Source organism: Protopterus annectens, chromosome 5.part0 (assembly GCF_019279795.1).
Source record: "Protopterus annectens isolate FY-2018-M chromosome 5.part0, PAN1.0, whole genome shotgun sequence".
Classification (NCBI taxonomy): domain Eukaryota; kingdom Metazoa; phylum Chordata; order Ceratodontiformes; family Protopteridae; genus Protopterus; species Protopterus annectens.
The window spans coordinates 865,439,134-865,464,849 of NC_056735.1; the positions used below are offsets into that span (position 1 = coordinate 865,439,134).

Here is a 25,716-nt window from a genome sequence, read left to right on the forward strand (position 1 = left end):
AGTTTATCATGTACTCCATTAATAACTTTGTTAAGCTTCACACCATCAATATTCGTGTATATCTCACTATCATTCAAAAGAATCTGAATCTTGGATTTATACATCTCAATATCTAATACTACTACTGCACCCCCTTTGTCAGCATTTCTAATGACAATCCCCTTGTTTTCCTGTAAGTTCTTTAAGGCTTGTTGTTCATCGCTATTCAGATTATAAAAATCACGTTTGACTTTAGCTTCTTTATTATCATATAACTTCAATAGATCTCTCTCACATGCTTTCTCAAATGACTCTACTAAAGGGTGCATCTGAGGAATAAAAGTTGATGGCTTCTTGAAAATTCTGTTAACATTCTCACATTTGTTGTCTCCATATAACATTTTAAGATTTATATTTCTAGTAAACATTTTTAAATCAGTTAGCATATCAGTAAAGTCAACATCTTTCACTGAAATTAAATGTAAGCCTCTATTTAAAAGGCTTCTTTCTGACGATGTTAAATGATAACTAGAAATGTTAATAACTAAGTCTGACTTACAGGTTTCAGCACTTTTTTCTGAAACTCCAGTCTCTCTTCGGGAAATTTGCGTGTCTTGGAACCCTGTAATGGTGACCATGGCGTTTTCGTGTTCAGTCGTATGCGTAAGGGGAAAGAAGAAAAAAACCCTCTGTAGAAGTAGTAGGAGATGCAATAATTTGTTTCTTTCCTGCATACATCTTGATTCAGAATTCTTACATTAGTCATTCCCGCTAAAGTTGGCAGTTCTCTATTGATATCCATCGCATCATTGTTACATGCAGTATTATTGTTCGTCATCACTTCCTTCCTGGTGGGTGGCTCTACTCCCTTCTTGTTCCACATATCAGGCTCCCTGATTGGTTGAGCTATCGGAATTGATGTGTCTCTTCTTCCATCTATGGATTGATGGGCCGTCTGTTGCTGATTATTGCCTCTCCCTCTCATTGATTCGCGAGGCCAAGCGAACACATTCCCCCTCTGGAAGTCGAGGAAGTCCCTTTCAAGTTTCTTTTTCTTTCCCTGCATCAGTTTATTCTCAAGTAATGAGACATTAGCACTAGCGCTTGCCAAAAAATCACTCATCTTTCCCTGTGTCATAAAACCAGCCAATTCTTCATGTAATCTAGTAAGTGCAAACATTAAGTCTTTTTCTATTGACATGTACTGCCCTACTAGTAATTTCATATAGCCACAGCTGGTCTCAAGGTTGAGTTGTTGCCATTTACTAAGTAGTTCAGGGTAAGTGTTGCCAAAATTTGGCATCTTAAGTATGCGTAAACCATGTAGAATTACTTTAAAATTAATGTAGGCTTCCATATGCCTATGTTGCCATTGTGTATATTTCAGTTCACTCACCAACCAGGGTGATAAAATCCTCAGCTTGGGCTTTACCAATATGCAACAGCTCTGCTCCCTACTAGTTGTAACACCCTCCTTGATAAAATTGGACCACAAAACAATCACATTCATGTTAAGATTGAAGCCAGAAGCATCCTCTAGTATCTCTGTAGTCATAGATTATGCCTAAGCTAAGCTACTGAAACTGAGTGATGACCTGGATAAATTCAACACTCCCTTTCTACTTGATGACCCCATTGCTTATGTGGTATCCTTTGCTGACAGATTCTATGCATATATGAACAGCTAGGTAGATTCTTCACCCCTCCGAACTAAATGCAATACCAAATTCAAAAATAAACCCCTGTGATAGAACCCACGTATAAACAGGCTGTATAATAAAAGAAAAAAAACTCATTGCACTTAAAAATGAATGTAAGTTACAAGATGCAAAAAAAGATTCTTGCTAAACTTAATGAGGAACTCCAGATCCTTATCAAATCAACCAAAACCGCATAGGAGGTAACAGCTCTCAGCAAGGCAAAGGGCAACCAGAAAGCCTTCTTTAACTATGTTAGAAACAAAAGAGCCAATAGTAAATGATAATGCATCACATATGCAGAGGACATAGCCAGTCTACTAGCAGATAAATTTCTCTGTAACTTCACTCCCCCTAATAAATTCCTAGATCTCATACCTACATGTATGCCTGCTCCTAAAATCTCTCATGAACAAGTCCTCAAGGTACTATCCAAGGCCAAGAAAACTGCTTCAGTGGGGCTGGATTAATGTACTGGGCTGCTTACTGACCAACCTGAAACAGGACCTGTCAGACGTCCTGAAGAGAATATTCAGTGTCAGCCTCCAAAAAGGCTTTATGTCGGCTAAATGGAGAACAGCAACTGTCGTCTTGCACAAATTTGGGGCATCAATGGACCTGGGAAATTATAGACTCTTTAGTTTGACTAGCCTCGTCTGTAAGGCTATGGAAAAGATCATGGAATTGATAAATAAGGACATAGGTAACCTACAAACTCTTGACCCAAGCCATTTCACGTTTGTTAAGGGCAGATCTTGCTGGTTGACTTCTTTGAGAAGGTTACTTAAAAATGGATGAGACACATCAGTACACAGAATATATCTAGACCTTACAAAGTTATTCAGTACCATCTCACACTCTGGTATTGTAGATAAATTATCCCAGCTAAATGTTAATCCCTATGTAACTCATTGGAAAGCAAAATGGCTCAAAAATAAATCTCAGAAAATTAGGGTGGGCTACTCTTCCGCCTCCAAAAGACTTGTCATTAGCAATGTACCCCAGGGCTCAGAATTTTGTTTTAGCGTTTACTTCTCAGAAGTGGTGGTGCTGCGGTAGCGTTGTCGCCTCACAGTATGACGTTGTCCTGTTCGATTCGCAGCTAAAGCGTCTTCTGTGTTGAGACATCGTGAATGGGCGTACCTTCGTTGAAGGTTGTGCATCAGAGCTGGTAACTCAGTACGTAAAAATCTACTACCGATCATTAGCGGACTGGAGTTCCGCTGTGGCAACCCCTAACCGGGAAAAGTCGAAATATACAACTTCTCAGAAGTCAACGCTACTGTTAAGGGTTAAAAAAAAAAAAAGCTATTGTTAAGTAAAAAGAGTTACTGTTATGGGTTAATGGTTGACCAACTTTGCAGATGATTGTAAAATTGGTGTCATCATAAACTCCCCAGAGGACACTAAGATCCTCCAATAGAGCTTTTCCCAAACCAGTAGCTGGTGTCAAAACCATGGACTAAAACTGAATGCCAAGAAATGTATAATAGTATCCTTCAGCAAGCAAGAAGTCCCTTGTAACTATTACACTGACAACACACACCTGAAAATTGATCCACTAGTTGGGACCTGTGAACTTATGTAGACAATAAACTGTCCTTCAATCACCATGTATCAGTTTATTGTAAGAAAGTGTATTTTCATTGCACAGCTTATTACTAAGGGTATGGTGTCCAGGTCCAGAAATGTAATCATTCCACTGTATTCTGCACTCATTATGCCGATCACCATACCTGGCCATGCATTTGGCAAAATTTGAATGCTTACAATGCTTTCTAAGAAAATCAAATGCTTAAAATCATAAAAACTATGCAGACCATCTTAAAGTTTTATCCCTCTTCTCAGTGTCATACAGGTATTGAGAAACAATTTTTGCTGCAGCTAGCAGGAGGTGAGATGCAGTAATTCACATGCAGGAACAAATATCTAATTAGTTTTAAACCACTTCATTAACAGCACCATTTAAATCAGTTGTTGTGATACAACCTATTAAACATTCCAGATATATTAATGAAAAACAGCTCCCGAAGTCTGTGCATGTTGGGGACAGCCTTGCATCTCCCAAAAAATTATGCCTTTTGTGGATGGTGGCCTTGTGTCCTTCAGAAGTTTAATCCATGCAGCATTCCTTCTTCAAGTGAACCTTACTTATTTTATTTTACTTAGTTATTAGCTGGGTAAACTCCCTCGTCATAAGTGCCTCTTTTCAGGGGATATCTAGAAAGAGTGTTTAGCTAAATGACTTCCTCACTAGGCAAATAGAAAATAATGGAATCAAACCTGGGACTACAGCAAGAAGTTTATTTGCATTCCATAGCCTTAATCCTGTCTGTTAAACTGGCATGTATGGCAGGAGTGATTAAGTCACTTTCCTTTCCCACTCACTCCTTGCCTCAACTGCCATTCCTTGCAAATTTTAGGTCCCTGCCTATGTGAATGATATCACATTCCTCTTTGGACTCCTAGCATCTTTGGGTATGTCAACACTAGTGCCAGTCTCCACTCAGCTTTTGCATCTCACTGCTTGATTATATACTTTCCACCTGTTGCACCACAATTCCCAAGTCTTGTTCTCTTTCCTGGGTCTCCTAATTTCATTTTGTATTTTCATCAACAATTTCTTCTTCCTGCTTCTGTATTAGTTCTGACCAGTTACACCGTTGGGTGTTTGACTATTATTGTTCTCGATTCCAGAAAAGTTTGCTTCCTCACTTCATATCTGGCAGATTGAAAGCTATGGTTGGATTTTCTGTTTTACCATTAGCTGCTTCTTGATTATTTCATTGCTGGAATTGATCTACTACCACATTTCTCCTAATGTCAAGACCATAAACATTTGACATTTCCATGTCTGTGTAAATGTGACCAAAAAATGTTGGCCTAAATACAACAATCCAATCAAGAAAAAGTTAATAAAGTTATTTTATGCATATTTTGCTTTAGTTGACAAAACAGTTATCATTTCCAGATGGAAGTAAATCTGTTTTGTTTTCTCTGATTTTACTTTGTTTGTTAATTTTACATCTCAAAAACTGATGCACTGGACTTTTAGGATAGCTGCACATTGATCAACAGATTGAAAAGATTTGTCCTATTGTGAAAATTGAAACTCAGTACAATTTATTATTTTTGGTTCAAAATTCATTTACTGGCTAGTAATTACACAGCCTATATGCCAGTAAAGAAGACATTTGGAAAATATAAGAGAAAATCAATCAGAAAAGGAGAAGAAAAAAATCCTGCTGGGAAGAATTTTGCAGCTGTTCAACAACAAAAAAAGTTCAGGTTTCAGCTTTAGTACGGGATATGGCTTAATTTAAAGGAAATCTAAATCAAATGCACTCAGAGGTGTTTAAAATAAGTGGAACTCTGAAGGAACATGTAAAGTCAGATAATAACAAGGCTGGAAAAAGAAATAGAAGAAGCTTTAACTAACTATTCATATGAACTGATACAGCTGCAAAAAATCAGACTGAAATAAAAAAAAGGCTGGCTGATCATGAGGCTTTGCAGTAAGAGCTGTTTCAAAAAATAGTCGAGTTAGAAGAGCATGTAGAGAAAAAATGAGATTTTCTACAGCACCAGAGAAACTGGAAGTAGTAGACTGCAGTACAAATAAGCAACTGGGTTGGTATTTCACAGCAGGATCTATTTATTGAAAGTGCACATCATGCATATTCTCAAAATTTGTCCATTAGAAAGCAGCCAACACCTATATTATTAAAGATGTAATCATACCTGTAGAAAGCGATGCACCCGATAAAATTGTAATAGAATGGAATTTTAAGGTTTGTGGACAGCTGAGTGTTTTTGGAAAATAGTTATTCACCGTATACACTGTGTAAAAGAAAAGCAGGTTCATCTCTGCAATCAAGGAATGCCGAGAGGCAGGTGTAAGTTATCAGCTACTGCTGTATCCATCTTCCTTTTTCCTGGAGAATCAGACATTTTTGGATGTGGGACAGGCTAAAGAGGAAATCAGAACAAAAGTTTAGCTAACAAAAGGTGAGTAAGCAAACAGATGGATACTATGCTTTTCATTTTTTACAATAACAAAGCCCACAAAAATACTTTCCATGAAAACTTTTGTATTTTTCATAAGGAAAATGCACAAGGGACAGAAAAAAGTCTGGAGCCGATTAGAAGAATCCAGAGCACTTTGGATTTGAACCAGAGACTGGTGTTTGGAGATGGAGAGGATCGGGAAGAAAACAAGCAACATTGTGAAATTAGTAAATAAATAGGATAGGATATTATAAAGCATCAATTCCATTAGTTACAGGAATACACTTGTGAAATATGGTGATGCAAAATACATGGTTGAGAAATTGTGTTGACAAACTGATGAGTGAAATGTAAAGCATGTACCTTACTGGATGCCATTAATGTTTAGAAGGACACTGAAGTGACTGAAGATGTAATTAAATATTTTTTTTGCTCTTACTGTTTTTTTGTATAAAACTTTCATTATGTAAATAGCATATTATGTTGTAAAGCAGTTTTTTGTAGTGTTCATTCAAGGGTATTTTAAGTCTGAGGTGGTGGAGTCTTAGCAATGACTGCTGCATATGTTAAAGATATTAAAGCAATAAAGTACTTTTTGTAGTTGTAGGGAATCCAGGCTTTACACTGCAACAGGGTAAGAAAGGCTGGATAGAAGCAAGTTAAGGTTAATATAATGTTGTGACCTGTAGTTGCATGGATTTGGGATGTAAAGGTGTTATTAGTCACATTATATGTTGAGTTATGATAATATACGTAATGATGTGTCATCATTCCCATGAAGAAATTTATTAAAACTCCACCATTCTCCATGAATCTGAAGCAAACACAGCCTTTCAGCCACTGCTTCTGTTTTTTGTCCTGTTTCTTTTATTTCATTCCATTTCTTTCCCAAAATTAAATTTTCTGCATCTTCTGCTTTTATTCTGTTGTCTTCAAAGGAGTGCAGCTTTTATTCCCCTATGAAATCAATCATGTATCACAAAACCACTTACAAACATAACAATAAACATAAACATATAGTGACACAAATCCCTGCATGACTACAAACAGACACACACACAGTGGGTACACTTACACCAAAGTAATAAAAAAATAAATAAAAATAGCCAACAGTCTGTACATCTGAAGACTGCAATTAAGTTTAATTTACAGTGGATGTTTTTTTTTTGTTTTTTTTTTTTCAAAAATGCAGTCATTGTCTGTCCAGAGATCCACGATTGTCTGTGTGTGTGTGTGTGTGTGTGTATGTGTGTGTGTGTGTGTGTGTGTGTGTGTGTGTGTGTGTGCATTTATATATATATATATATATATATATATATATATATATATATACATATGTATATATACATACATATATATATATATATATATATATATATATATATATATATATATATATATATAATATGCTTTAAAACTTCAGCTTGGCCAGCTAAGAACTTGGTTATATTCAACTGGACGTATAAGAGAATTTAAGTACCTTTTTCTGCACTTTTTTTTAAAAAATACAGTATTTAAATTGATTTAAACTGTGTATGAAGGAGTGTTGAAGGAATTTTTAACTGAAGTTATTCTGCTCTTCAGTAACTTGAACTGAAGCTAGTGTTGGCTGAATTTTGTTATTTGCTAGTAATTACAGGTGTGGGGGTAGCCACATTCTTTGATTTCCTGTCCTTGCATATTTAAACTGGTGCATGTGAAATAATTCCTGCTTTAAAACTTCAGCTTGGCCAGCTAAGAACTTGGTTATATTCAACTGGACGTATAAGAGAATTTAAGTACCTTTATCTGCACTTTTTTAAAAAAAATACAGTATTTAAATTGATTTAAACTGTGTATGAAGGAGTGTTGAAGGAATTTTTAACTGAAGTTATTCTGCTCTTCAGTAACTTGAACTGAAGCTAGTGTTGGCTGAATTTTGTTATTTGCTAGTAATTACAGGTGTGGGGTAGCCACATTCTTTGATTTCCTGTCCTTGCATATTTAAACTGGTGCATGTGAAATAATTCCTGCTTTAAAACTTCAGCTTGGCCAGCTAAGAACTTGGTTATATTCAACTGGACGTATAAGAGAATTTAAGTACCTTTTTCTGCACTTTTTAAAGAAAATACAGTATTTAAATTGATTTAAACTGTGTATGAAGGAGTGTTGAAGGAATTTTTAACTGAAGTTATTCTGCTCTTCAGTAGCTTGAACTGAAGCTAGTGTTGGCTGAATTTTGTTATTTGCTAGTAATTACAGGTGTGGGGGTAGCCACATTCTTTGATTTCCTGTCCTTGCATATTTAAACTGGTGCATGTGAAATAATTCCTGCTTTAAAACTTCAGCTTGTTCAGCTAAGAACTTGGTTATATTCAACTGGACGTATAAGAGAATTTAAGTACCTTTTTCTGCACTTTTTTTTAAAAAATGCAGTATTTAAATTGATTTAAACTGTGTATGAAGGAGTGTTGAAGGAATTTTTAACTGAAGTTATTCTGCTCTTCAGTAACTTGAACTGAAGCTAGTGTTGGCTGAATTTTGTTATTTGCTAGTAATTACAGGTGTGGGGGTAGCCACATTCTTTGATTTCCTGTCCTTGCATATTTAAACTGGTGCATGTGAAATAATTCCTGCTTTAAAACTTCAGCTTGGCCAGCTAAGAACTTGGTTATATTCAACTGGACGTATAAGAGAATTTAAGTACCTTTTCTGCACTTTTTTTTTTAAAAATACAGTATTTAAATTGATTTAAACTGTGTATGAAGGAGTGTTGAAGGAATTTTTAACTGAAGTTATTCTGCTCTTCAGTAACTTGAACTGAAGCTAGTGTTGGCTGAATTTTGTTATTTGCTAGTAATTACAGGTGTGAGGGTAGCCACATTCTTTGATTTCCTGTCCTTGCATATTTAAACTGGTGCATGTGAAATAATTCCTGCTTTAAAACTTCAGCTTGGCCAGCTAAGAACTTGGTTATATTCAACTGGACGTATAAGAGAATTTAAGTACCTTTTTCTGCACTTTTTAAAAAAAAAAATACAGTATTTAAATTGATTTAAACTGTGTATGAAGGAGTGTTGAAGGAATTTTTAACTGAAGTTATTCTGCTCTTCAGTTATTCCCACCCACCCGCCACCCGCCCTGTTTTTGTTTTGGTGTTAATCTTAGTGGCATTGAAACTGCCCGCCCCTCAGCCTGCCTCTGGGCCCATCTCATTTGCTCACTCAACTGAGTGCAGTGAGATCATATTCTGATTTCAGGCACTCCTACTGTGTACAAAGAGAGCATCTGGGAAATAGAAAAAAAAATTAAGCTTATTTCCTGCCTTTCTTGTTAAGTGGTACAGACTATTTGTAGGCTTCTGAGCCCCCAAGCCCTTCTGTGTTTGAGGGAAGCCTTCTAGCTTGTTTTTTTCTTATAACTAGCCAGTTTTCTAGTTTCAGCACTCAAATCTGTTTCTTTGATCTCAGCACTTGTTCAGAAAAAAAAAAAAAAAAAAAATTTCATCTGCTTTTACTGTACTTGTGTTTTTACCTACTTTTTTTACTTTTGCATCATCTTAAAATACTCAATTGTATTTATTACTGCTTGGTGTAACTCATTCTAAGCCTTTTGGTTTAAACACTTGGGCTTCAGACCAGTTAGTTGTTTTGCACTGAGAGGGTTTGTGGTCTGCACTGTTGTGGCAGAACAGGTAGCTTACATCCTTCTAGGTTGAGAACTGCTGATTGAGGGCTCAGTGTCTGTTATTCTAAAAGTGTATTAATTCTGATTTAAGCACTTGGGCTTTCAAGCCAGTTATTTTACATTAAGAGGGTTCGTGGTCTGCACTCTTGTGGGAGGAGAGGCTGGACTCTGCCCTTCTGAGCTGGGAATTTCTGGTTAAAGGCTTATAGTGCATGCATATCTGAACTGTTTCTTACTGAAGTTGAATTGCCTTGTTTGCTGTGGCATAGACTGGATTCGGGCCTGCTGGATCTAGCTTTGTTTGTGTAACTTGAGCACTAATCCAGACATTCTCTAAAGTATTCAATGGTATTTAATACTGCTTGGTTGTAACTTGATTAAAGTGTAGCTATCATTCAAGTCTTTTGGATTAAGCACTTGGGCTTCAGACCAGTTGTTTTACATTAGGAAGGTTTGTGGCAAGCACTGTGGTGGCAGGACAGGTAGCTTTCATCCTTCTAAGTTGGGAAATGCTGATTGAGAGCCCAGTGTCCAAGTGTATTAGTTCTGGTTTAGGCACTTGGGCTTCAGGCCAGTTATTTTACATTAAGAAGGTTCGTGGTCTGCACTCTTGTGGGAGAAGAGGCTGGACTCTGCCCTTCTGAGCTGGGAATTTTCTGGTTAAAGGTTTATAGTGCCTGAATATTTGAACTGTATCTTACTGAAATTGGTTCACATTGTTTGCTCTAGCATAGACTAGATCCAGGCCTACTGAATCTAGCTTTGTTTATATGCTTGTTGTTTGTTTGCTTGTTATTTCCCTGGAAGCTAATTCCACCTAATCATAACTTCTCAGCGCTTCTTTGGATCACTAGTGATATCTGCATTGCTTACTGTACTTATTTCCTTGTTTCACTTGAAAGAAAGTTACTGTTTGTCGTTTTTGCATTTAGTTACTTGTAACACATTGCACTCAAGTTACCTGGCACTTGCTCACTAAAGCAATTATATAAGTCAGCACTAAAAATTAAAAGCACTACACCCTCACTCCCCACTGGCCCTTGTTCTCAATTAAGGATTTCCCAATATTATTCTAGCATGTCCAAAGGTCAGTTGTCAATCTCCTCTCTGGTCCAGCTGGTGAATCTGGGAATCTTGAGGCAATGTTATAACTGCCTCATGTACACAGACAACCCTCTCCTCCTCCCACATAACACAAATACTTGCGAGAGATGCAGCTATATAGCCAAACTGGAGGCTGAGCTCTCTCAACTCAGGACTGGCAAGACCAGACAGGAGGAGAAGGCAACTACACACACCACAAAACCAGCCTCACATAATGCTACCACTCCACTGAATCAAACACATAAACACACAAAGACATACTCGGAGGCTCTGAGTAAAATTTACCTAAACAGCAGAGGCCTCCAAAGCAGACACCCAAACAACTGCTACCTCAAGACACCCCACAAGCAACACATAAACCACAAAAGCAGTGTGCAAAGCAGTCACAGCCCTTAAGGCCAAATACAACACCAAACATACTTGTCATAGGTGACTCCATAGTCAGACACACTGGCGACCCACTCACCAGGCTGAACAAGGAGAGGGTCACAGTAAGCTGCCTATCGGGCGCTAGAATCCGCCACATAACACAAGCACTCGGGTCACTCCACGGCAAGTACAAATATGACACAGTCATTGTCCATGCTGGTGTGAGCGACCTGAGGCGTACCTCCCTGGACTACATGAAAAGAGACATAGAGGAGCTCTCTGATTATGTAGCCCAGGCAGGTAGGACCTGAACCCTGAGCAGTATCCTTCCTTCACCAAGAATGATGCCACAATATAGAGACAAGATGATCAGCTTTAACAATTGGCTTAATGTCTGGTGTCATTCAAAGGGGATCCAGTGTCTGTCTGCCTGGGATGACATGCTTGACAAGCCAGCTGCTTCCAAGGGCGGCTTGCACCTGTCACCCCTGGGATTCGGATATTGGCTAAGGCTCTTGCCACCCCCATAGTGCCTTTTTAGGCAAGGCTCAAATTCTAAACCTACCACCCTAGAAAACAAAATGGGAAGAAACTGAGGGTAATGCTGCTCAATGCCAGAAGTCTAAATCTCAAAATGCACGCACTCGAGGCCCTTCTCAGTATGGAGAACATCGATGTCTGTGCTGTAACTGAAACCTGGTTCAAGGCTCCTGAGAGCACCCGGCACTATTAGGTTTTACCTCATATCATGCGTTCGGCCCCAAAACCGGACCACACCACAAAAGGAGGGTGTATCCATATTCATAAAGGATACTCACACCTCCAGGTTGGTGGCAACGCATGAAGCTTGAAACCATCCAGGTGCAACTAACCATAGGCAAAACTGCTCTACAAATTGTAGCATGCTACAGGCCACCCTCTCAAACTCAGGAACCCCACACAGCCTTCCTGAAGACACTGGAGGTATAAATGTATCTCCAAACACCATCATATTGGGTGACTTCAACTACCCGAATATACACTTGGAGCATTACTCAAGCCCTAACTTTCTAGCCCAGCGGTTCCTGGAGTTCATAAATTCAAATGCCATGGAACAGCTAGTCACTGTTCCCACGAGAGGAGAAAATATACTAGATCTCATTGTCACAAACATGGGGACAAAATGCTCCACACCGGAAGTATATCCCTCATTGTAGAGATCAGATCAAAAACTAATCTCACTGGAAATCCACATCCCGCAGCCACCCCAAACAAAAAAGACCATAGTGAAGAACTTCTCTAAAGCAAACTTCACACTACTCAAGACTGGTGTGGTATCCTTCAAGGCCCCTGAGCCAGAGGAAACCACAACCCAAGCTCGGAAGCCCTTACAAATGCCTTCTATGAACACCTCCAGGACTGCATGGATCAGGCAATCCCAAATAAAACCAAGACTCTTTCCACAAAGGGCAAGCGTCCAGTCTGGTGGACCCCAGCCATTAACAAACTTTACAATAAGAGGAGAAAGCTATTACATGATAGAACAAAATCCATAAAAGGGAAGTCACCCCTGATCATTATTAGTAAAAAATACGAGCACTCATAAAATCAACTAAGGCCAATTTTGAGAGAAAAATTGCCATGGATTCAAAGGACAATCATAAGGCCTTTTTCAGCTATGTTAGGAACCTGGGTGGAAACTCCCACATATGCTCAGAATTAGTCCAAAATGATACAAAAATCACTGAACCCACAGACATTGCCAACATACTGGCAGACAGGTTCAGTGCAAACTTCACCCCTCTCCCCTAAAGGAGATAACTATCCCAGCCGAGTGTAGCCTCCCGGACATCTCAAATGCGCGGGTGAAAGCTGCTCTCTCTAAAGCTAAAAACACAGCATCAATGGGACGGATGGTGTCCCCGGCTGTGTGCTACGAGCTAAATGAGGAATTAAACCGCACATAAGGCAGCTGTTTAATCTCAGCCTTACCACAGGATCGTGCCCAAGGAGTGGCATACGGCAACTGTGGTCCCACTCCACAAAGGCGGCACCTCTCGGACCCTGGTAATTACGCCCCATAAGCTTAACAAGTCTAGTCTGCAAAGCTATGGAGAGGATCATAATGGAGCTCATAAACAAAGATATAGGGACTTGCAGACATTGGACCCGACCCAGTTTGGCTTTGTCAAGGGAAGATCATGCCTTTTGAACTTGGTGGACTTCTTGAAACAGTCACCAAGGCCATTGATGAGGGAAAGGCAGTCCATACAGCCTACCTTGACCTTGCAAAGGCTTTCGACACAATACCCCACTCGGGTATGGTAGAAAAACTTACCAGCTTAAATGTAAACCCATATGTCACAAGATGGGTTGCAAACTGGCTTAAGTACAGAACCCACAGGGTTAGAGTTGCTGGCGCTGTGTCAGACTCCAAGCCGGTCACAAGTGGTGTCCCACAGGGCTCGGTCCTTGGCCCCCTATTGTTTGGCATCTACTTCTCAGAAGTACAGGCCAACATGGGAGGACTTTGGCTGACAAAGTTTGCAGACGACTGCAAACTGGGCGCCATAGTGGAAAGTGCATCGGACACGGATATCCTTCAGAAGGGCCTCACGGAAACAGATAGTTGGTGCCAGAGCCATGGCCTGAAGTTAAACGCCAAAAAAGTATAGTCATACCCTTCGGGAAAAACAAGGTAACCCCAAGCTACCATATAGGTGGCAATCCACTAAGCACAGAAGAGGTTATCAGGGACCTGGGGACCCAGGTTGACAGTGGCCTTTCTTTTGACACTCACATTGCTAAAGTGGTTAGAAAGACCTTCTACATTGCCCACCTGATCATGAAGGATTCACATCCAGATCTAGTGAGGTCATTGTTCCCCTGTACTCTTCACTTATCAGACCAATGATCGAGTACAATGCCCCATTAGGGATGTATCTCACCCGACATCTGCAGCAACTGGAGAGACCCCAAAAGTTCCTCACCAAAAGGATAAAGGGACTCCAAAATCTGTCATATGCTGCCAGATTGAAGAAACTCCAGCTCTATTCAGTCGCATACCGTCTGCTCAGAGGTGACATGTGCCTGACATACAAGGCCATGTCCAACCCGAATTAATGGACATGCTCCACCTCAAAAATCCAAATCCACCAAAACCACTAGAGCAAGCGACTTAAACCTTAGCACGGATATAAATAGGACGTGCTGGAGGGATAGATTTATCACTCAGAGACTCCCTATGCTGTGGAATAAAATCCCGGTCCATGTGAGGCAGAGCACCTCGCTGACTCTGTTCAAGAGAAATCTAGATCTGTGGATGGGAGATCGTAGGTTTACCCCGGGAATCATCTCTGTGTCACTGCTGGACAGAGGCACAACAAACTAATGGGCACAGTATTTTTTCATATAAGGGGTGGCGTAAGCCACAAAAATTTAGGCTAGGCTTATAAATGCCTTAGGGCAGATAGCCTAGTATAAACCTATGAACCTATGAACCTATATATATACATATATATATATATATATATATATATATATACATATATATATATATACATATATATATATATATATATATATATATATACACACATATACATATACATATATATATATATATATATATATATATATATACACATTTACACATGTATAAGTCAGCGCCACACTTGCTGATTTCACATTAAATCAAAGATCAGTTCTTCATGGAAAAGGTGTTAACCAAACTGAACGGCTTACATAAGGAAATGGTCTTAATGTTATCAGTTAGGGCATTTAAGATGTTAGGATTATGCAGTTTAAGAACAGTTCAAAAAGGGTATATAAAAAGTTAGAACCTCTAACATGGGGGACTAGATGGACTGTAGGGTCTTTTTATACTATTATCTGTTAATTATCTTTTCATTTTTTGCAGGCAACGTCTACTTTGATATCAAGTCAATTGGAACTCGCTATGGGAAGCTTGTCCCAGTTGGTTCAGCAACAGATGGTGAACAAGGTACACCACATTTTTGCATAGACTGTATAACAACTACAGCCTATTGTCATGGCACATTTACAGAAAAGCTGAATTTTTTTTTAAAAGTAGTGTTTATTGTTTAGGCTGGAGTGTGGTTGCATTCTTTCCTTGTGGGGCCTACAACCAGCTAAAAAACATAAACGTGAGTGAAATGTGGAGAGCTCATTCTGACTGAGAGTGGCTGCAATCACAATGTTTCATCTGTGGTGTGCTTCTCATAGTGATCGAGAACTGGATCTTTAGGCAAAATGGTGACAACTTAAATGTATGAATACCTGTATGCTTAGTGTGACATAGAGAAGCATTTCAGAAAAGATTTTCTAAATAGTTAAAAACATCTGGTATTTCTAGAAGGGTTTCTATGAATTTTTAAATATTTTTTCATAACTACTTATACAGTCAACTGACTAAGCAGGCATGAAAGAGAAAGTGAGCTACTGCTGAATTATTGTCCATTTCTTTATCGAAGCAGCAACCCTTTTTTCTCTCTCCAACTTATTCTCCTTCCCCGCACCCACATTTTTGGGCACAAATGCAGTTCATTCAAAGTCTACTGAAATTAGAGCTAAAAATATAAACCTTCTTATTCTAACACCTGCACTCCCTGGGAGTCTGTGTTGCGTGCTGCTACCACATTCACGATAACTTTGTATTGCCTTCAGCTGCACCTAATAATCCCCTGTCAGGGTTTGCATCCTTCTGATAACGGGAAAGGGTTACGCTACTGCCTGATTGTCAGTCTTCCTGTTTGCTCCCCTCTTTTAAAAAGCATTCAGTTAATTTTTTTTTTTTAAATCATTTTATTTTCTTCTCTTTATCCTTGATACATCCTCCCACTGTACTCGCTCATAGTGTACTTTCTGGTGGTGCTATGTCATTGCTGTCCATGACATGCAAATACAGCTTCAGTTCTCAAAGGCCAGTTATGTACTAAAGTGCTGTAATGCATTTCACCAGATTTCTGTTAGCACTGTATTTTGGTAGATGTGTCAGGTAAGTGCCCTAACTTGGGCAGTTTTACTGTTTCAATCCTCCACTTTTAAAAAGATGCCTCTGAATCACAGCTAGGATTTATGAGAGTGTGCCTGTAATATTCTCCAGTTTTCCAGATTCAGTGGAGTATGATGGTAGGGAGAACAGGTCGATCTTCGGTTTGAGGCAGTTGGAATTCAGCACTGTACTCCAAACTGGCTATCCCACACAGTACCATTGAGGTCCATTTCCTAAACAAAACCATTATGTAGCTCATTAACATAGTGACTGTCCATTTCTCTTAGCCACTTGTTATGCTTTTGGTGGGAATCAAGGTTGTGTGTGGATCAAGGACTAGGTGTAGGGTCCTGCTTTGTCAGCTACTGTAGGTGTGCACAATCGTGGTGTGAACAGTGTTCTCCATTTGCTACTGGAAAGGATTCTGTTATCACTCCCTTGAGGTGTACCAGAATGGAGGAGGGGCACTCCATTTAAACAGTTGCCATGGAAATATGACAAGGATGCCTTGTCACTGAAAGTGGCTTCTGCCAATGGCCTGAGTCACCATTCATGAATTGCAATATGCTTAGATGTATAGATAGGGAGCAGATTGTTGATAGTGGACTTGGGTAGGTAGTAGAGAGAAAAAATCTTAGACTGTGCAGTTGGGGGCAGCATTGATCATTACTTGAGTAGGGAGTTAGTCATGCACAAGAAACCAGTTGCTGAAAAGAGTGGACTGGGGAAGGTAGATAGATATAAGAACCTGGTTGCTATAGATGATGATGTCATAGACCAAGACAACAGCGGATACTAATCATGATCATGGGAAGAGGCGTGGATAGTCTCTAATTTATTGGCTGGAGGGATGAGAGGAGCTCATTGAATATAATTGCAGGATGATAGCTTGGGATCAGATTTAGTGGTCGGTACTTAGCTGAGCAAAATCTTAGGAGTGCACCTTTTATCCCTTAGGATTTGAGGAAGAAACCGCACTGATTGTCAAACTGGAGAGTTGAGGTAGTTCCCATATGTGTCTGGTGTAGAGTTGAGAGTTGTGGAGTCTGACTGCCACAGGATGTGGGAGTTCAGGGAAGTCACCATGTTTGTAGGGTAGAATTGTGGTTAAGTCTGAATGCCATAGGATAGGAGAGTTGAGAGTGGTGGACACATTTCTGGTGTGAAATTGTGGTTGTGGTAGTTGATTGCCTCAGAATGTGAGAATTGAGGGCAAATGCTACATGTTTCAGGTGTCAATATGGGGATGTGAATTGCTGCATGCCTGCCAAGCTAGAGGGGGACATCCACTCTTGGTGGACGATCAGCAGCAAAAAGCCTATATACAACGCTTTGCTGGAGTACTTTAACAATAATAGGGGAGTCTTTGAGTCCTCTACCGGTTACATATTTGAGACTGTAGATATATATATATATATATATATATACACACACACACACACACACACACACATATATATATATATATATATATATATATATGTATATATACACACACACACACACACACATATATATATATATATATATATATATATATATATATATGTATATATACACACACACACACAAAAGTATGTATAGAACTCTATATATATATATATATATATATATATATATATATATGTATGTATATATTGTATGTATATATTGAGGGGAGGTCTGTGTCTGGCATATAGGGCATTGTCAGACCTCACTCTGATGGACCTCCTGCATATCCAAAAAAAAAAACAGCACCAGAATTACCTGTTCCAAAGACTTAAACCTTGCCTGTGATATAAGTAGGTCCTGCTGGAGAGATAGGTATGTATCCCAGAAACTACCACATGTAAGGAACAGGCTTCCCATCCATGTGAAGCAGAGTTCCTCCCTAACCCAATTCAAGTGCAACTTGGACCGTTGGATGGGGAACAGGAAATTCATCCCTGGTTTGGCACCTATGTCTCTAATGGACACAGGCAACCTGACAGTGGTTCATCTCCCAGACCCATTTCATATATATATATATATATATATATATATATATATATATATATATATATATATATATATATATTGACAGTTATGTAAAAGTCAGATAGGAACACTGTGTAGAAATTCCAAAAGGAAAGGGCAACAGACCTACAAAAGATGGACAGACACAAAGGAGATGAGGATGAGACTCTTGCTGCCACTTCTAACCTGGTCCAGAGAACCTCCTGATGTTTCTGGGTGGCGGAAACCCAGTGGTGTAGGCTTTGATGCCTCTGGTAGCGCACTGATTGGAGCAAACCAAAAGAGTGAGTCTTGCACCCAATGAAGGAGACTTTTGCATGGGGCTCATTGCCTCTCCATTGCAGCCTCCACTATGTCATAAAGCTCTGGATATTGTCCTTCCAGGTAGCCATGTTGCAGGGTGCCCACAGGGGTGGACCCAGTACTACCACCCTGTGGAGCAGCCCGGTGATGCTGATGACCTTTCCCCTCACTTGACTTGACTGCAGTAGAGACAATCTGTACTGTATCTGCAGAAGGAGACAAAAAGGAAACCAGAAAAAGACTCCTACAAGTATTTCAGTGCAAATGCTTTTTCTTTTTCTTGGAGTAAATTAGAGCAGTAATGTTTTTATTTAGTGCTTCTAAACTGACAATAATGAAATATATGATAGTAAGTAATTTTCACAGCAATGTGAACTGATACTTACTGGTGTAGTGAATGATATTTTGTCACTGCAGCATCTGATATCTTTGTAAGAGTGCCCTAATCCTGATAGTAGAACTAAATGAATTTGTGGAATACTTATTGTAGTTATTTATTTTTTGTATACTCAGTGAGAAGTTGGCAGAGCAGGATTTCATACATTTCTAATGTGGCAGTATCCTAATTTTCATTGTAGAAGTAATATTCATTTCTGAATAATTTTTATTGGTCTCATTATGAAATTTTATGATTTTCTTTTTATTAATACATATTTATGTTTGTTGTTGGTAACCCATACTCAGAGGGGTTGCGGAATCACCTACACCTGTCTTCTCAGAAAAATGCTGTGGTTCTCTCTAACCTCATTTAGAGTTCTGGAAATATGATTAAAAGGAAAGAGATTAGTGAGAATCGCTTTAAATTATTGACTGTCTTTGCAGTGAACTTACCATTAGAAACTGCAGCTGTTACACTGTGATATAATAATCTTTCCCAACCTGTAACTGGACGAAGTTCGGAGATGGAAATTTCATGCTGCACTTCTTTCCCTAAGTCTGACTCCCCAATTTATGTATTAGCAAGTCAAAAATGTAACCCTGGAACGGTAAGAAGGCTGTCATTACTTAGAAAGTAGGAGAATTTAATTGGTTATGTTTATTATTCTCCAACTAAGTAACCAAGGGTTGCACATGCATGAACATTCTGCAGCAAGTCCACAGCAGCAGGAAGTTATCCATGACAGTGGGGGCATTTGCACTGATGAATAGCACTGCATTCTATACAACTGTAAGCCAGTAAGATCCATTTGTATAGAACTTTGTAGCTTGTACTAAATTTCCTAAACTTTCTGCATATCACCATTTTAAGCTGCACTTGTTATTGTGTTTCTGTGAAGGTGATGGAAAGCTACTACCTGATATGCTGGAACAGGTACATTTAGGATCAGAAGAGAAGATGTAGGTTGGTAACATTGGATTTTATAATGTATTCAGGAATAGCTTCTGAATTGCTGATAAGGAGGAAAATCTGTTTACATTGGTATAGTCCTATATTGTACTATAATCACTGTGCAAAGAGATTACACTTGTTTAATATACTGTAATTCATCATCCATGGAACTGTTTAGTACCTGATAATGAAAATACTCAGGAGTGAAATGCAGAGTAATTGCATTTTAGGGAGTAACAACATACAGGCAAATTGAACACACATCAACCTTCATACCTCATGGACTCTGGGCACTGCTTTTGCTCAAAGTTTAACTCACTTCCTTACACCTCTGATGTTCTTCATGTTTCACTGTTGCAGTCATTACATTTGGGTTATCTGCTTGCAGGTAGCCCTCAGTCGGCCTGATTAACGAAGTCTTGGGTCCTGCTTCGGTTGCTGTCCCTTCTTCCATGACATCAGGTCATCAGGGGTATAAAACATGCAGCCGACGCCATTACATCAGTCTTTCTTGCCGTGAAGTGTCCAAAGCAGAAGCAGTTCGCAAGTGCCGGTCGTCCGACTCCTGAAATTTTCATTTTCGAGTTTCAGAACCGAAGTTCATAGGTTCATAGGTAGGTACTAGGCTATCGGCCCTGGAGCCTATACAAGCCCAGCCAAAAAGGTACCCTGGCTTTTGCCACCCAAGAAAATAATTTTCCTGTGCCACTGCCGAGCAGAGCCACAGAAGTGATCCCTGGGGTGAATTTCCTATTTCCCATCCAATCATGAAGATTTTTCTTGAACAGTGCCAATGAGGAGCTTTGTTTAATATAGATAGGTAGTTTGTTCCAGAGTATGGGAAGTCTCTGGGAAAGGAATCTATCCCTCTGGCATGTTCTGTTTATTGTGGTGACAAGGTTTAGGTCCCTAGAGCATGTAGCTCAGAGGGATTGGGATTTCTTTAAGTGGAGCATGTCCAGCAGCTCTGGGTCTGACATAGCTTTGTATGTTAGGCAGAGATCACCTCTGAGTAGGCGATATGCGACGGAGTAAAGCTGGAGCTTTTTGAGACAGTCTACTTAGGGCATCTGTTTGAGGCCGGTAATCCTCTTTCTGAGGTATTTCTGCGGCCTTCCCAGTTGTTGTAGATGTCTTGTGAGGTACATACCAAAAGGGGCGTTGTACTCTATAATGGGTCTAATGAGTGATGAGTAGAGGGGAACAATGACCTCTTTTTTCTGGATGAGAAACCTTTTGTGATGAGGTGTGCCACATAGAAGGATTTCCTGACTACTGTGGTGATGTGATTATCAAAGGAGAGACTACTGTCCACCTGTGTCCCAAGGTCTCTTATCACACTTTCAGTGTTAAGTATACTACCGCCTATGTTGTAGTTCATGGGTACAGAGTTTTTACCAAAGAGGATGACAGTGCACTTTTTGGCATTGAGCTTGAGGCCATGGCTTTGACAACAGGCATCTCTCTCAGTGAGGCCCTTTTGTAGGATGTTCACATCGTTAGGAGTTTCGATTATGGCTCCTAGTTTGCAGTCATCTGCGAACTTCGTTAGCCAAAGACCTTCTGTGTTAGCCTGTACTTCAGAGAAGTAGATAACAAACAGGGGAGGACCCAGGACTGAACCCTGTAGTACTCCACTTGTCACTGGTCTGAAGTCGGATTTGGAGTCTGCTACTTTCACAGTGTGGGTTCTGTCAGTGAGCCAGTTGGCAACACATCTTGTGACATAGGGGTTTATACCTAGTTTAGTGAGTTTATCTATAATTCCAGAGTAGGGGATGGTGTCAAAAGCCTTGGCAAGATCTAGATAGGCTGTGTGAACCACCTTACCCTTGTCTACGGCTTTGGTGACTGCTTCAAAGTCTATCAGGTTTAGGAGACATGATCTGCCTTTTACAAACCCAAACTGGGTGGGGTCCAGAGTTTGGAGATTACCAATGTCTTTGTTTATAAGTTCCATGATGATACGTTCCATGGCATTGCAGACCAGACTCATCAGACTAATGGGGCAGTAGTTCCCGGTGTCCATGGTGGCTCCCCCCTTGTGGAGTGGGATAACTGTCGCTGTGCGCCATTCAGCAGGCACAAAGCCTATGGTGAGGCTATGATTGAACATGGTACTTAGGTGGGGTGCCAGTTCGTTCTGTAGTTTGTGTAGAACACAGCCTGGAATGTTGTCTGGTCCTATGGATGCTGTGTTCTTGGCTTTGGAGAGTGTGGTTTTTACCTGTGCAGCTGTGATTACAGGTCTTCAACTAAAACTAAGTACCCCATTGGGGAAACTTTTTCTTGCTGTTTACCGATGTCAGTAAAAGTTAATTCATAGGTTCATAGGTAGGTACTAGGCTATCTGCCCTAGGGCATTTATAAGCCTAGCCAGAATGTGTTGGCTTTCGCCTCCATTTTAGACTAGATTCCTGAGCCTCTGTCCAGCAGGGCCATAGAAGTGATCCCAGGAGCAAATTTACCATTTCCCATCCACTCATCAAGATTCTTCTTGAAGTGGGTCAGCGAGGGGCTCTGCCTGACATGGACTGGGATTCTATTCCAGAGTGTTCTATTCCAGAGTGCGGGAAGCCTTTGGGATATGACTCTATCCCTCCAGCATGTCCTATTTATTGTTGTGCTAAGGTTTAAATCCCTGGAGCGTGTATCTCTAATGGATATGGTTTTCTTGAGGTGGAGCATGTCTAACAATTCTGGGTTAGACATGGCCTTGTATGTCAGGCAGAGATCACATTAGAGTAGGCGGTAAGCAACTGAGTACAGCTGGAGTTTCTTTAGTCGAGCTGCATAGGGCATCTGTTTGAAGCCCACGATCCTCTTGGTGAGGTATTTTTGAGGTCTCTCCAGCTGCTGTAGGTGTCCGGTAAGGTACATCCCAAATGGGGCATTGTACTCAATTATGGGCCTAATGAGTGATGAGTAGAGGGGCACAATGACCTCTCTTGATCTAGATGTGAACCCTTTCGTGATTAGGTGGGCTATATAGAAGGTTTTTCTAACCACTTTGGCAATGTGATTGTCAAAGGAGAGGTTACTATCTACTTAAGTCCCCAGATCCCTAATTACTTCTTCTGTAATTAGTGGATTACTTCCTATGTGGTAGTTTGTGGGCACTTTGTTTTTCTCAAAGGGGATGACTATACATTTTTTGCATTTAGCTTTAGGCCATGGTTCTGACACCAAGTATCAGTCTCCATAAGGCCCTTCTGGAGGATGCTTGTGTCAGCCGGAGAGTCTATTATGGCTCCCAGTTTGCAATCATCTGCGAACTTGGTCAGCCACAGTCCTCCCGTGTTTGCCTGTACCTCAGAGAAGTATATACCGAACAAGAGGGGCCCCAGGTCTAATCCCTGTGGAACGCCACTTGTAACTGGTTTAGAGTTAGACATGGCACCCGCGACTCTGACCATGTGAATTCTATCCCTGAGCCAATTTGCAACCCATCTTATGACATATGGGTTGATATTTAAGCTGGTAAGCTTATTTATGATACCAGAGTGGGGTATTGTGTCGAAGGCCTTTGCGAGGTCTAGGTAGGCTGTGTGGACTACCTTTCCCTCATCTAAGGCTTTGGTAACTGTTTCGAAGAAGTCAACTAGGTTTAAGAGGCAAGATCTGCCCTTAACAAAGCCGAATTGGGTGGGGTCCAGTGTTTGGAGGTTCCCAATATCTTTGTTTATGAGATCCATGATGATGCGCTCCTTAGCCTTGCAGACCAGGCTAGTCAGGCTTATAGGGAGATAGTTCCCGGGATCTGTTGTGACGCCACCTTTGTGGAGCAGGATCACTGTTGCTGTACGCCATTCTTTGTGTACATAACCTGTGGTAAGGCTGAGTTGGAACAGTGAAATCGTGAGGGTTTAGTTCATTTTGGAGCTCGTGTAAGACACAGCCCGGGATACCATCCGGTCCCATTGATGCTGTGTTTTTTTACTTTGTATAGGGCTGCTTTCACCTGTGTGTCTGTGATGTCTAGGTGACTGCATTCTTCTGGGATAGACACAGGCCCTTTTGGGGGGGAAGGGGGGTGAAGTTTGCACTGAACCTGTCCGCCAGGATGTTGGCAATGTCTGTGGGTTCAGTGTATTTTGTGCCATTCTGCACCAGCTCAGAGCAGATCTGAGAGCTGCCACCCAGATTCTTGACTTAGCTAAAGAACGCCTTGTGATTATCTTTAGAGTCTTTGGCGATTTTTCTTTCGAAGCTGGCCTTTGATGATTTTATGAGGGATCAAAGTTTCTTGCTAGTACTGATCAAGGATGCCTTCCCTTTTTGGGATTTTGCCTTGTCATGTAATAGTTTCCTCCTTCTGTTGTATAGCTTATTTATGGCTGGGGTCCACCAGACTGGTCTCCTGTTTTTGGAGGAGTGAGTCTTGGTTTTACTTGGGATGGCAGGATCCATGCATTCCTGTAAGTGCTCATAGAGTGCATTTGTAAAGGATTCTGCGGTTTGGGTAGCATTTTCCATTTGCCCAGGGACTTTGAAACTTTCCACCTCTGTCTTGAGAAGTGTGAAGTTTCCTTTTGAGACATTTTTCACAATGGTTTCCTTGGCTGGGGTTGGGGTCGGGATGTGGATGGCCATTGTGATAAGTTTATGGTCTGATTTTACCAATGAGAGATTTGCCTCTGGTGTGGAACATTGGGCCTCCATGCTGGTGATGACCAAGTCCAATATGTTGGCCCCTCTTGTGGGAGTGGTGACCAGTTGTTCCATGGCATTTGAGTTTATAAACTCCAAGAACCGTTGGGCAAAAGAGTTGGGACTTGAGTAGTTTTCCTAATCAATGTTTGGGTAGTTGAAATCCCCCAATATCATGGTGTTTGGTGAGACCTTCATATTCTCCAATGTTTTCAGGAATTCCAAGTGGAGATCCTGAGACAAGGTGGGTGATCTGTAACAGGCTATGAACTGAAAAGCAGTTTTACCTACTGTTAGTTGCACATGGATGGTCTCTGCTGCCTCATGCAGTGCCACTAACCTAGAGGTGTGGGTATCCTTGATGAAAATGGATACTCTCCCGCCTTTAGTATTCCGGTCTGAGTTCTGGGGCTGAAAGGAATGGTATGAGTTGAATCCTGGTAGTGCTGGGGTGCTCTCTGGAGTCTTGAACCAGGTTTCTGTTACTGCACAGATATCAATTTTCTCCATACTGAGGAGTGCCTCGAGTGTGTGCATCTTGAGGTTTAGACTTTTGGCGTTGAGTAGCATTAACCTTAGTTTTTTGTTTCTGGTTTTGTCTATGGAGGTGGGTTTGTCTTTTGAGCCTTGCCTAAAAAAGGCACTATGGGGGTGGCAAGAGCCTTAGCCAGTATTCGAAAGCCTAAGGGTGACAGGTGCAAGCCGTCCCTGGAGAAGCAACGTGGCTTGTCGAGCATGTCATCCCAGGCTGACAGACACTGGATCCCCTTTGAATGACACCAATAGCTTAGCCAATTGTTAAAATTGATAATTTTCTCTTTATACTGCGGCATCATTCTTGGTGAGGGCAATATGCTACTCAGGGTCAGGGTCATACCGGTCTGGGCTACATGATCAGAGAGCTCCTCTATGACTCTTTTCATGTAGCCCAGGGAGATACATCTCAGGTCATTCACACCAACATGGACAATGACAGAGTCATATTTGTACCTGCTGTGGAGTGACTTGAGTGCCTGTGTTACGTGGCGGATCCTGGCTCCCAACAGGCAGCTTACAGTGACCTTCTCTTTGTTCAGTCTGGTGAGTGGGACGTCAGTGTGCCTGGCAGCAGAGTCTCCAATTACTAGTGCATTAGGTGTGTTATTTAGCCTTAGGGGCTGTGACTGTGTGGCACACTGACTTTGTGAAGTATGTAATACATGAAATTTGTTGTGGGGTAGCGGTTGCTTGGATGTCTGCTTTGGAGGTCTCTGTTGCTTTGGCAGATTTTTATTTAGAGCCTCCAAGTATGTTTTTGTGAGTTTATGTGTCTTGTTTGCTGGTGTGTTTGGTCTATGTGAGACTGGTTGTGTGGTGCGAGTGGTTTCCTTCTCCTCCTGATTGACTGTGCCAGTCTTGGGTTGAGAGAGCTCAGCCTCCAGTTTGGCTGTATAGTTGCATCTCTCACAAATATTTGAGTTTGTTGGAAGAAGGAGAGGGTTGTCTTTGTACATAAGGCAATTGTAACATTGCCTCAAGATTCCCAGAGTTACCAACTGGACTGGAGAGTATACCTGAAACTGCACTTTGGACATGCCTGGATAGTTTAAAGGACTGGTTTATTGATTGTCTGGAATGGACGA

The 25,716-nt window shown here is 40.7% G+C and overlaps 1 protein-coding gene across 4 annotated transcripts in view; it reads left to right on the forward strand.

Annotated features, from left to right (window-relative positions):
- The window catches only part of CARS2 (cysteinyl-tRNA synthetase 2, mitochondrial), a 1,053,801-nt gene that overhangs the window by 690,165 nt on the left and 337,920 nt on the right, over nucleotides 1-25,716 (forward strand). For all 4 annotated transcript variants that reach the window (XM_044072656.1, XM_044072657.1, XM_044072658.1 and 1 more), the window contains one exon: nucleotides 14,722-14,805. In XM_044072656.1, coding sequence (XP_043928591.1) covers nucleotides 14,722-14,805 — 84 coding nt within the window. The remainder of the gene's footprint in view (nucleotides 1-14,721; nucleotides 14,806-25,716) is intronic.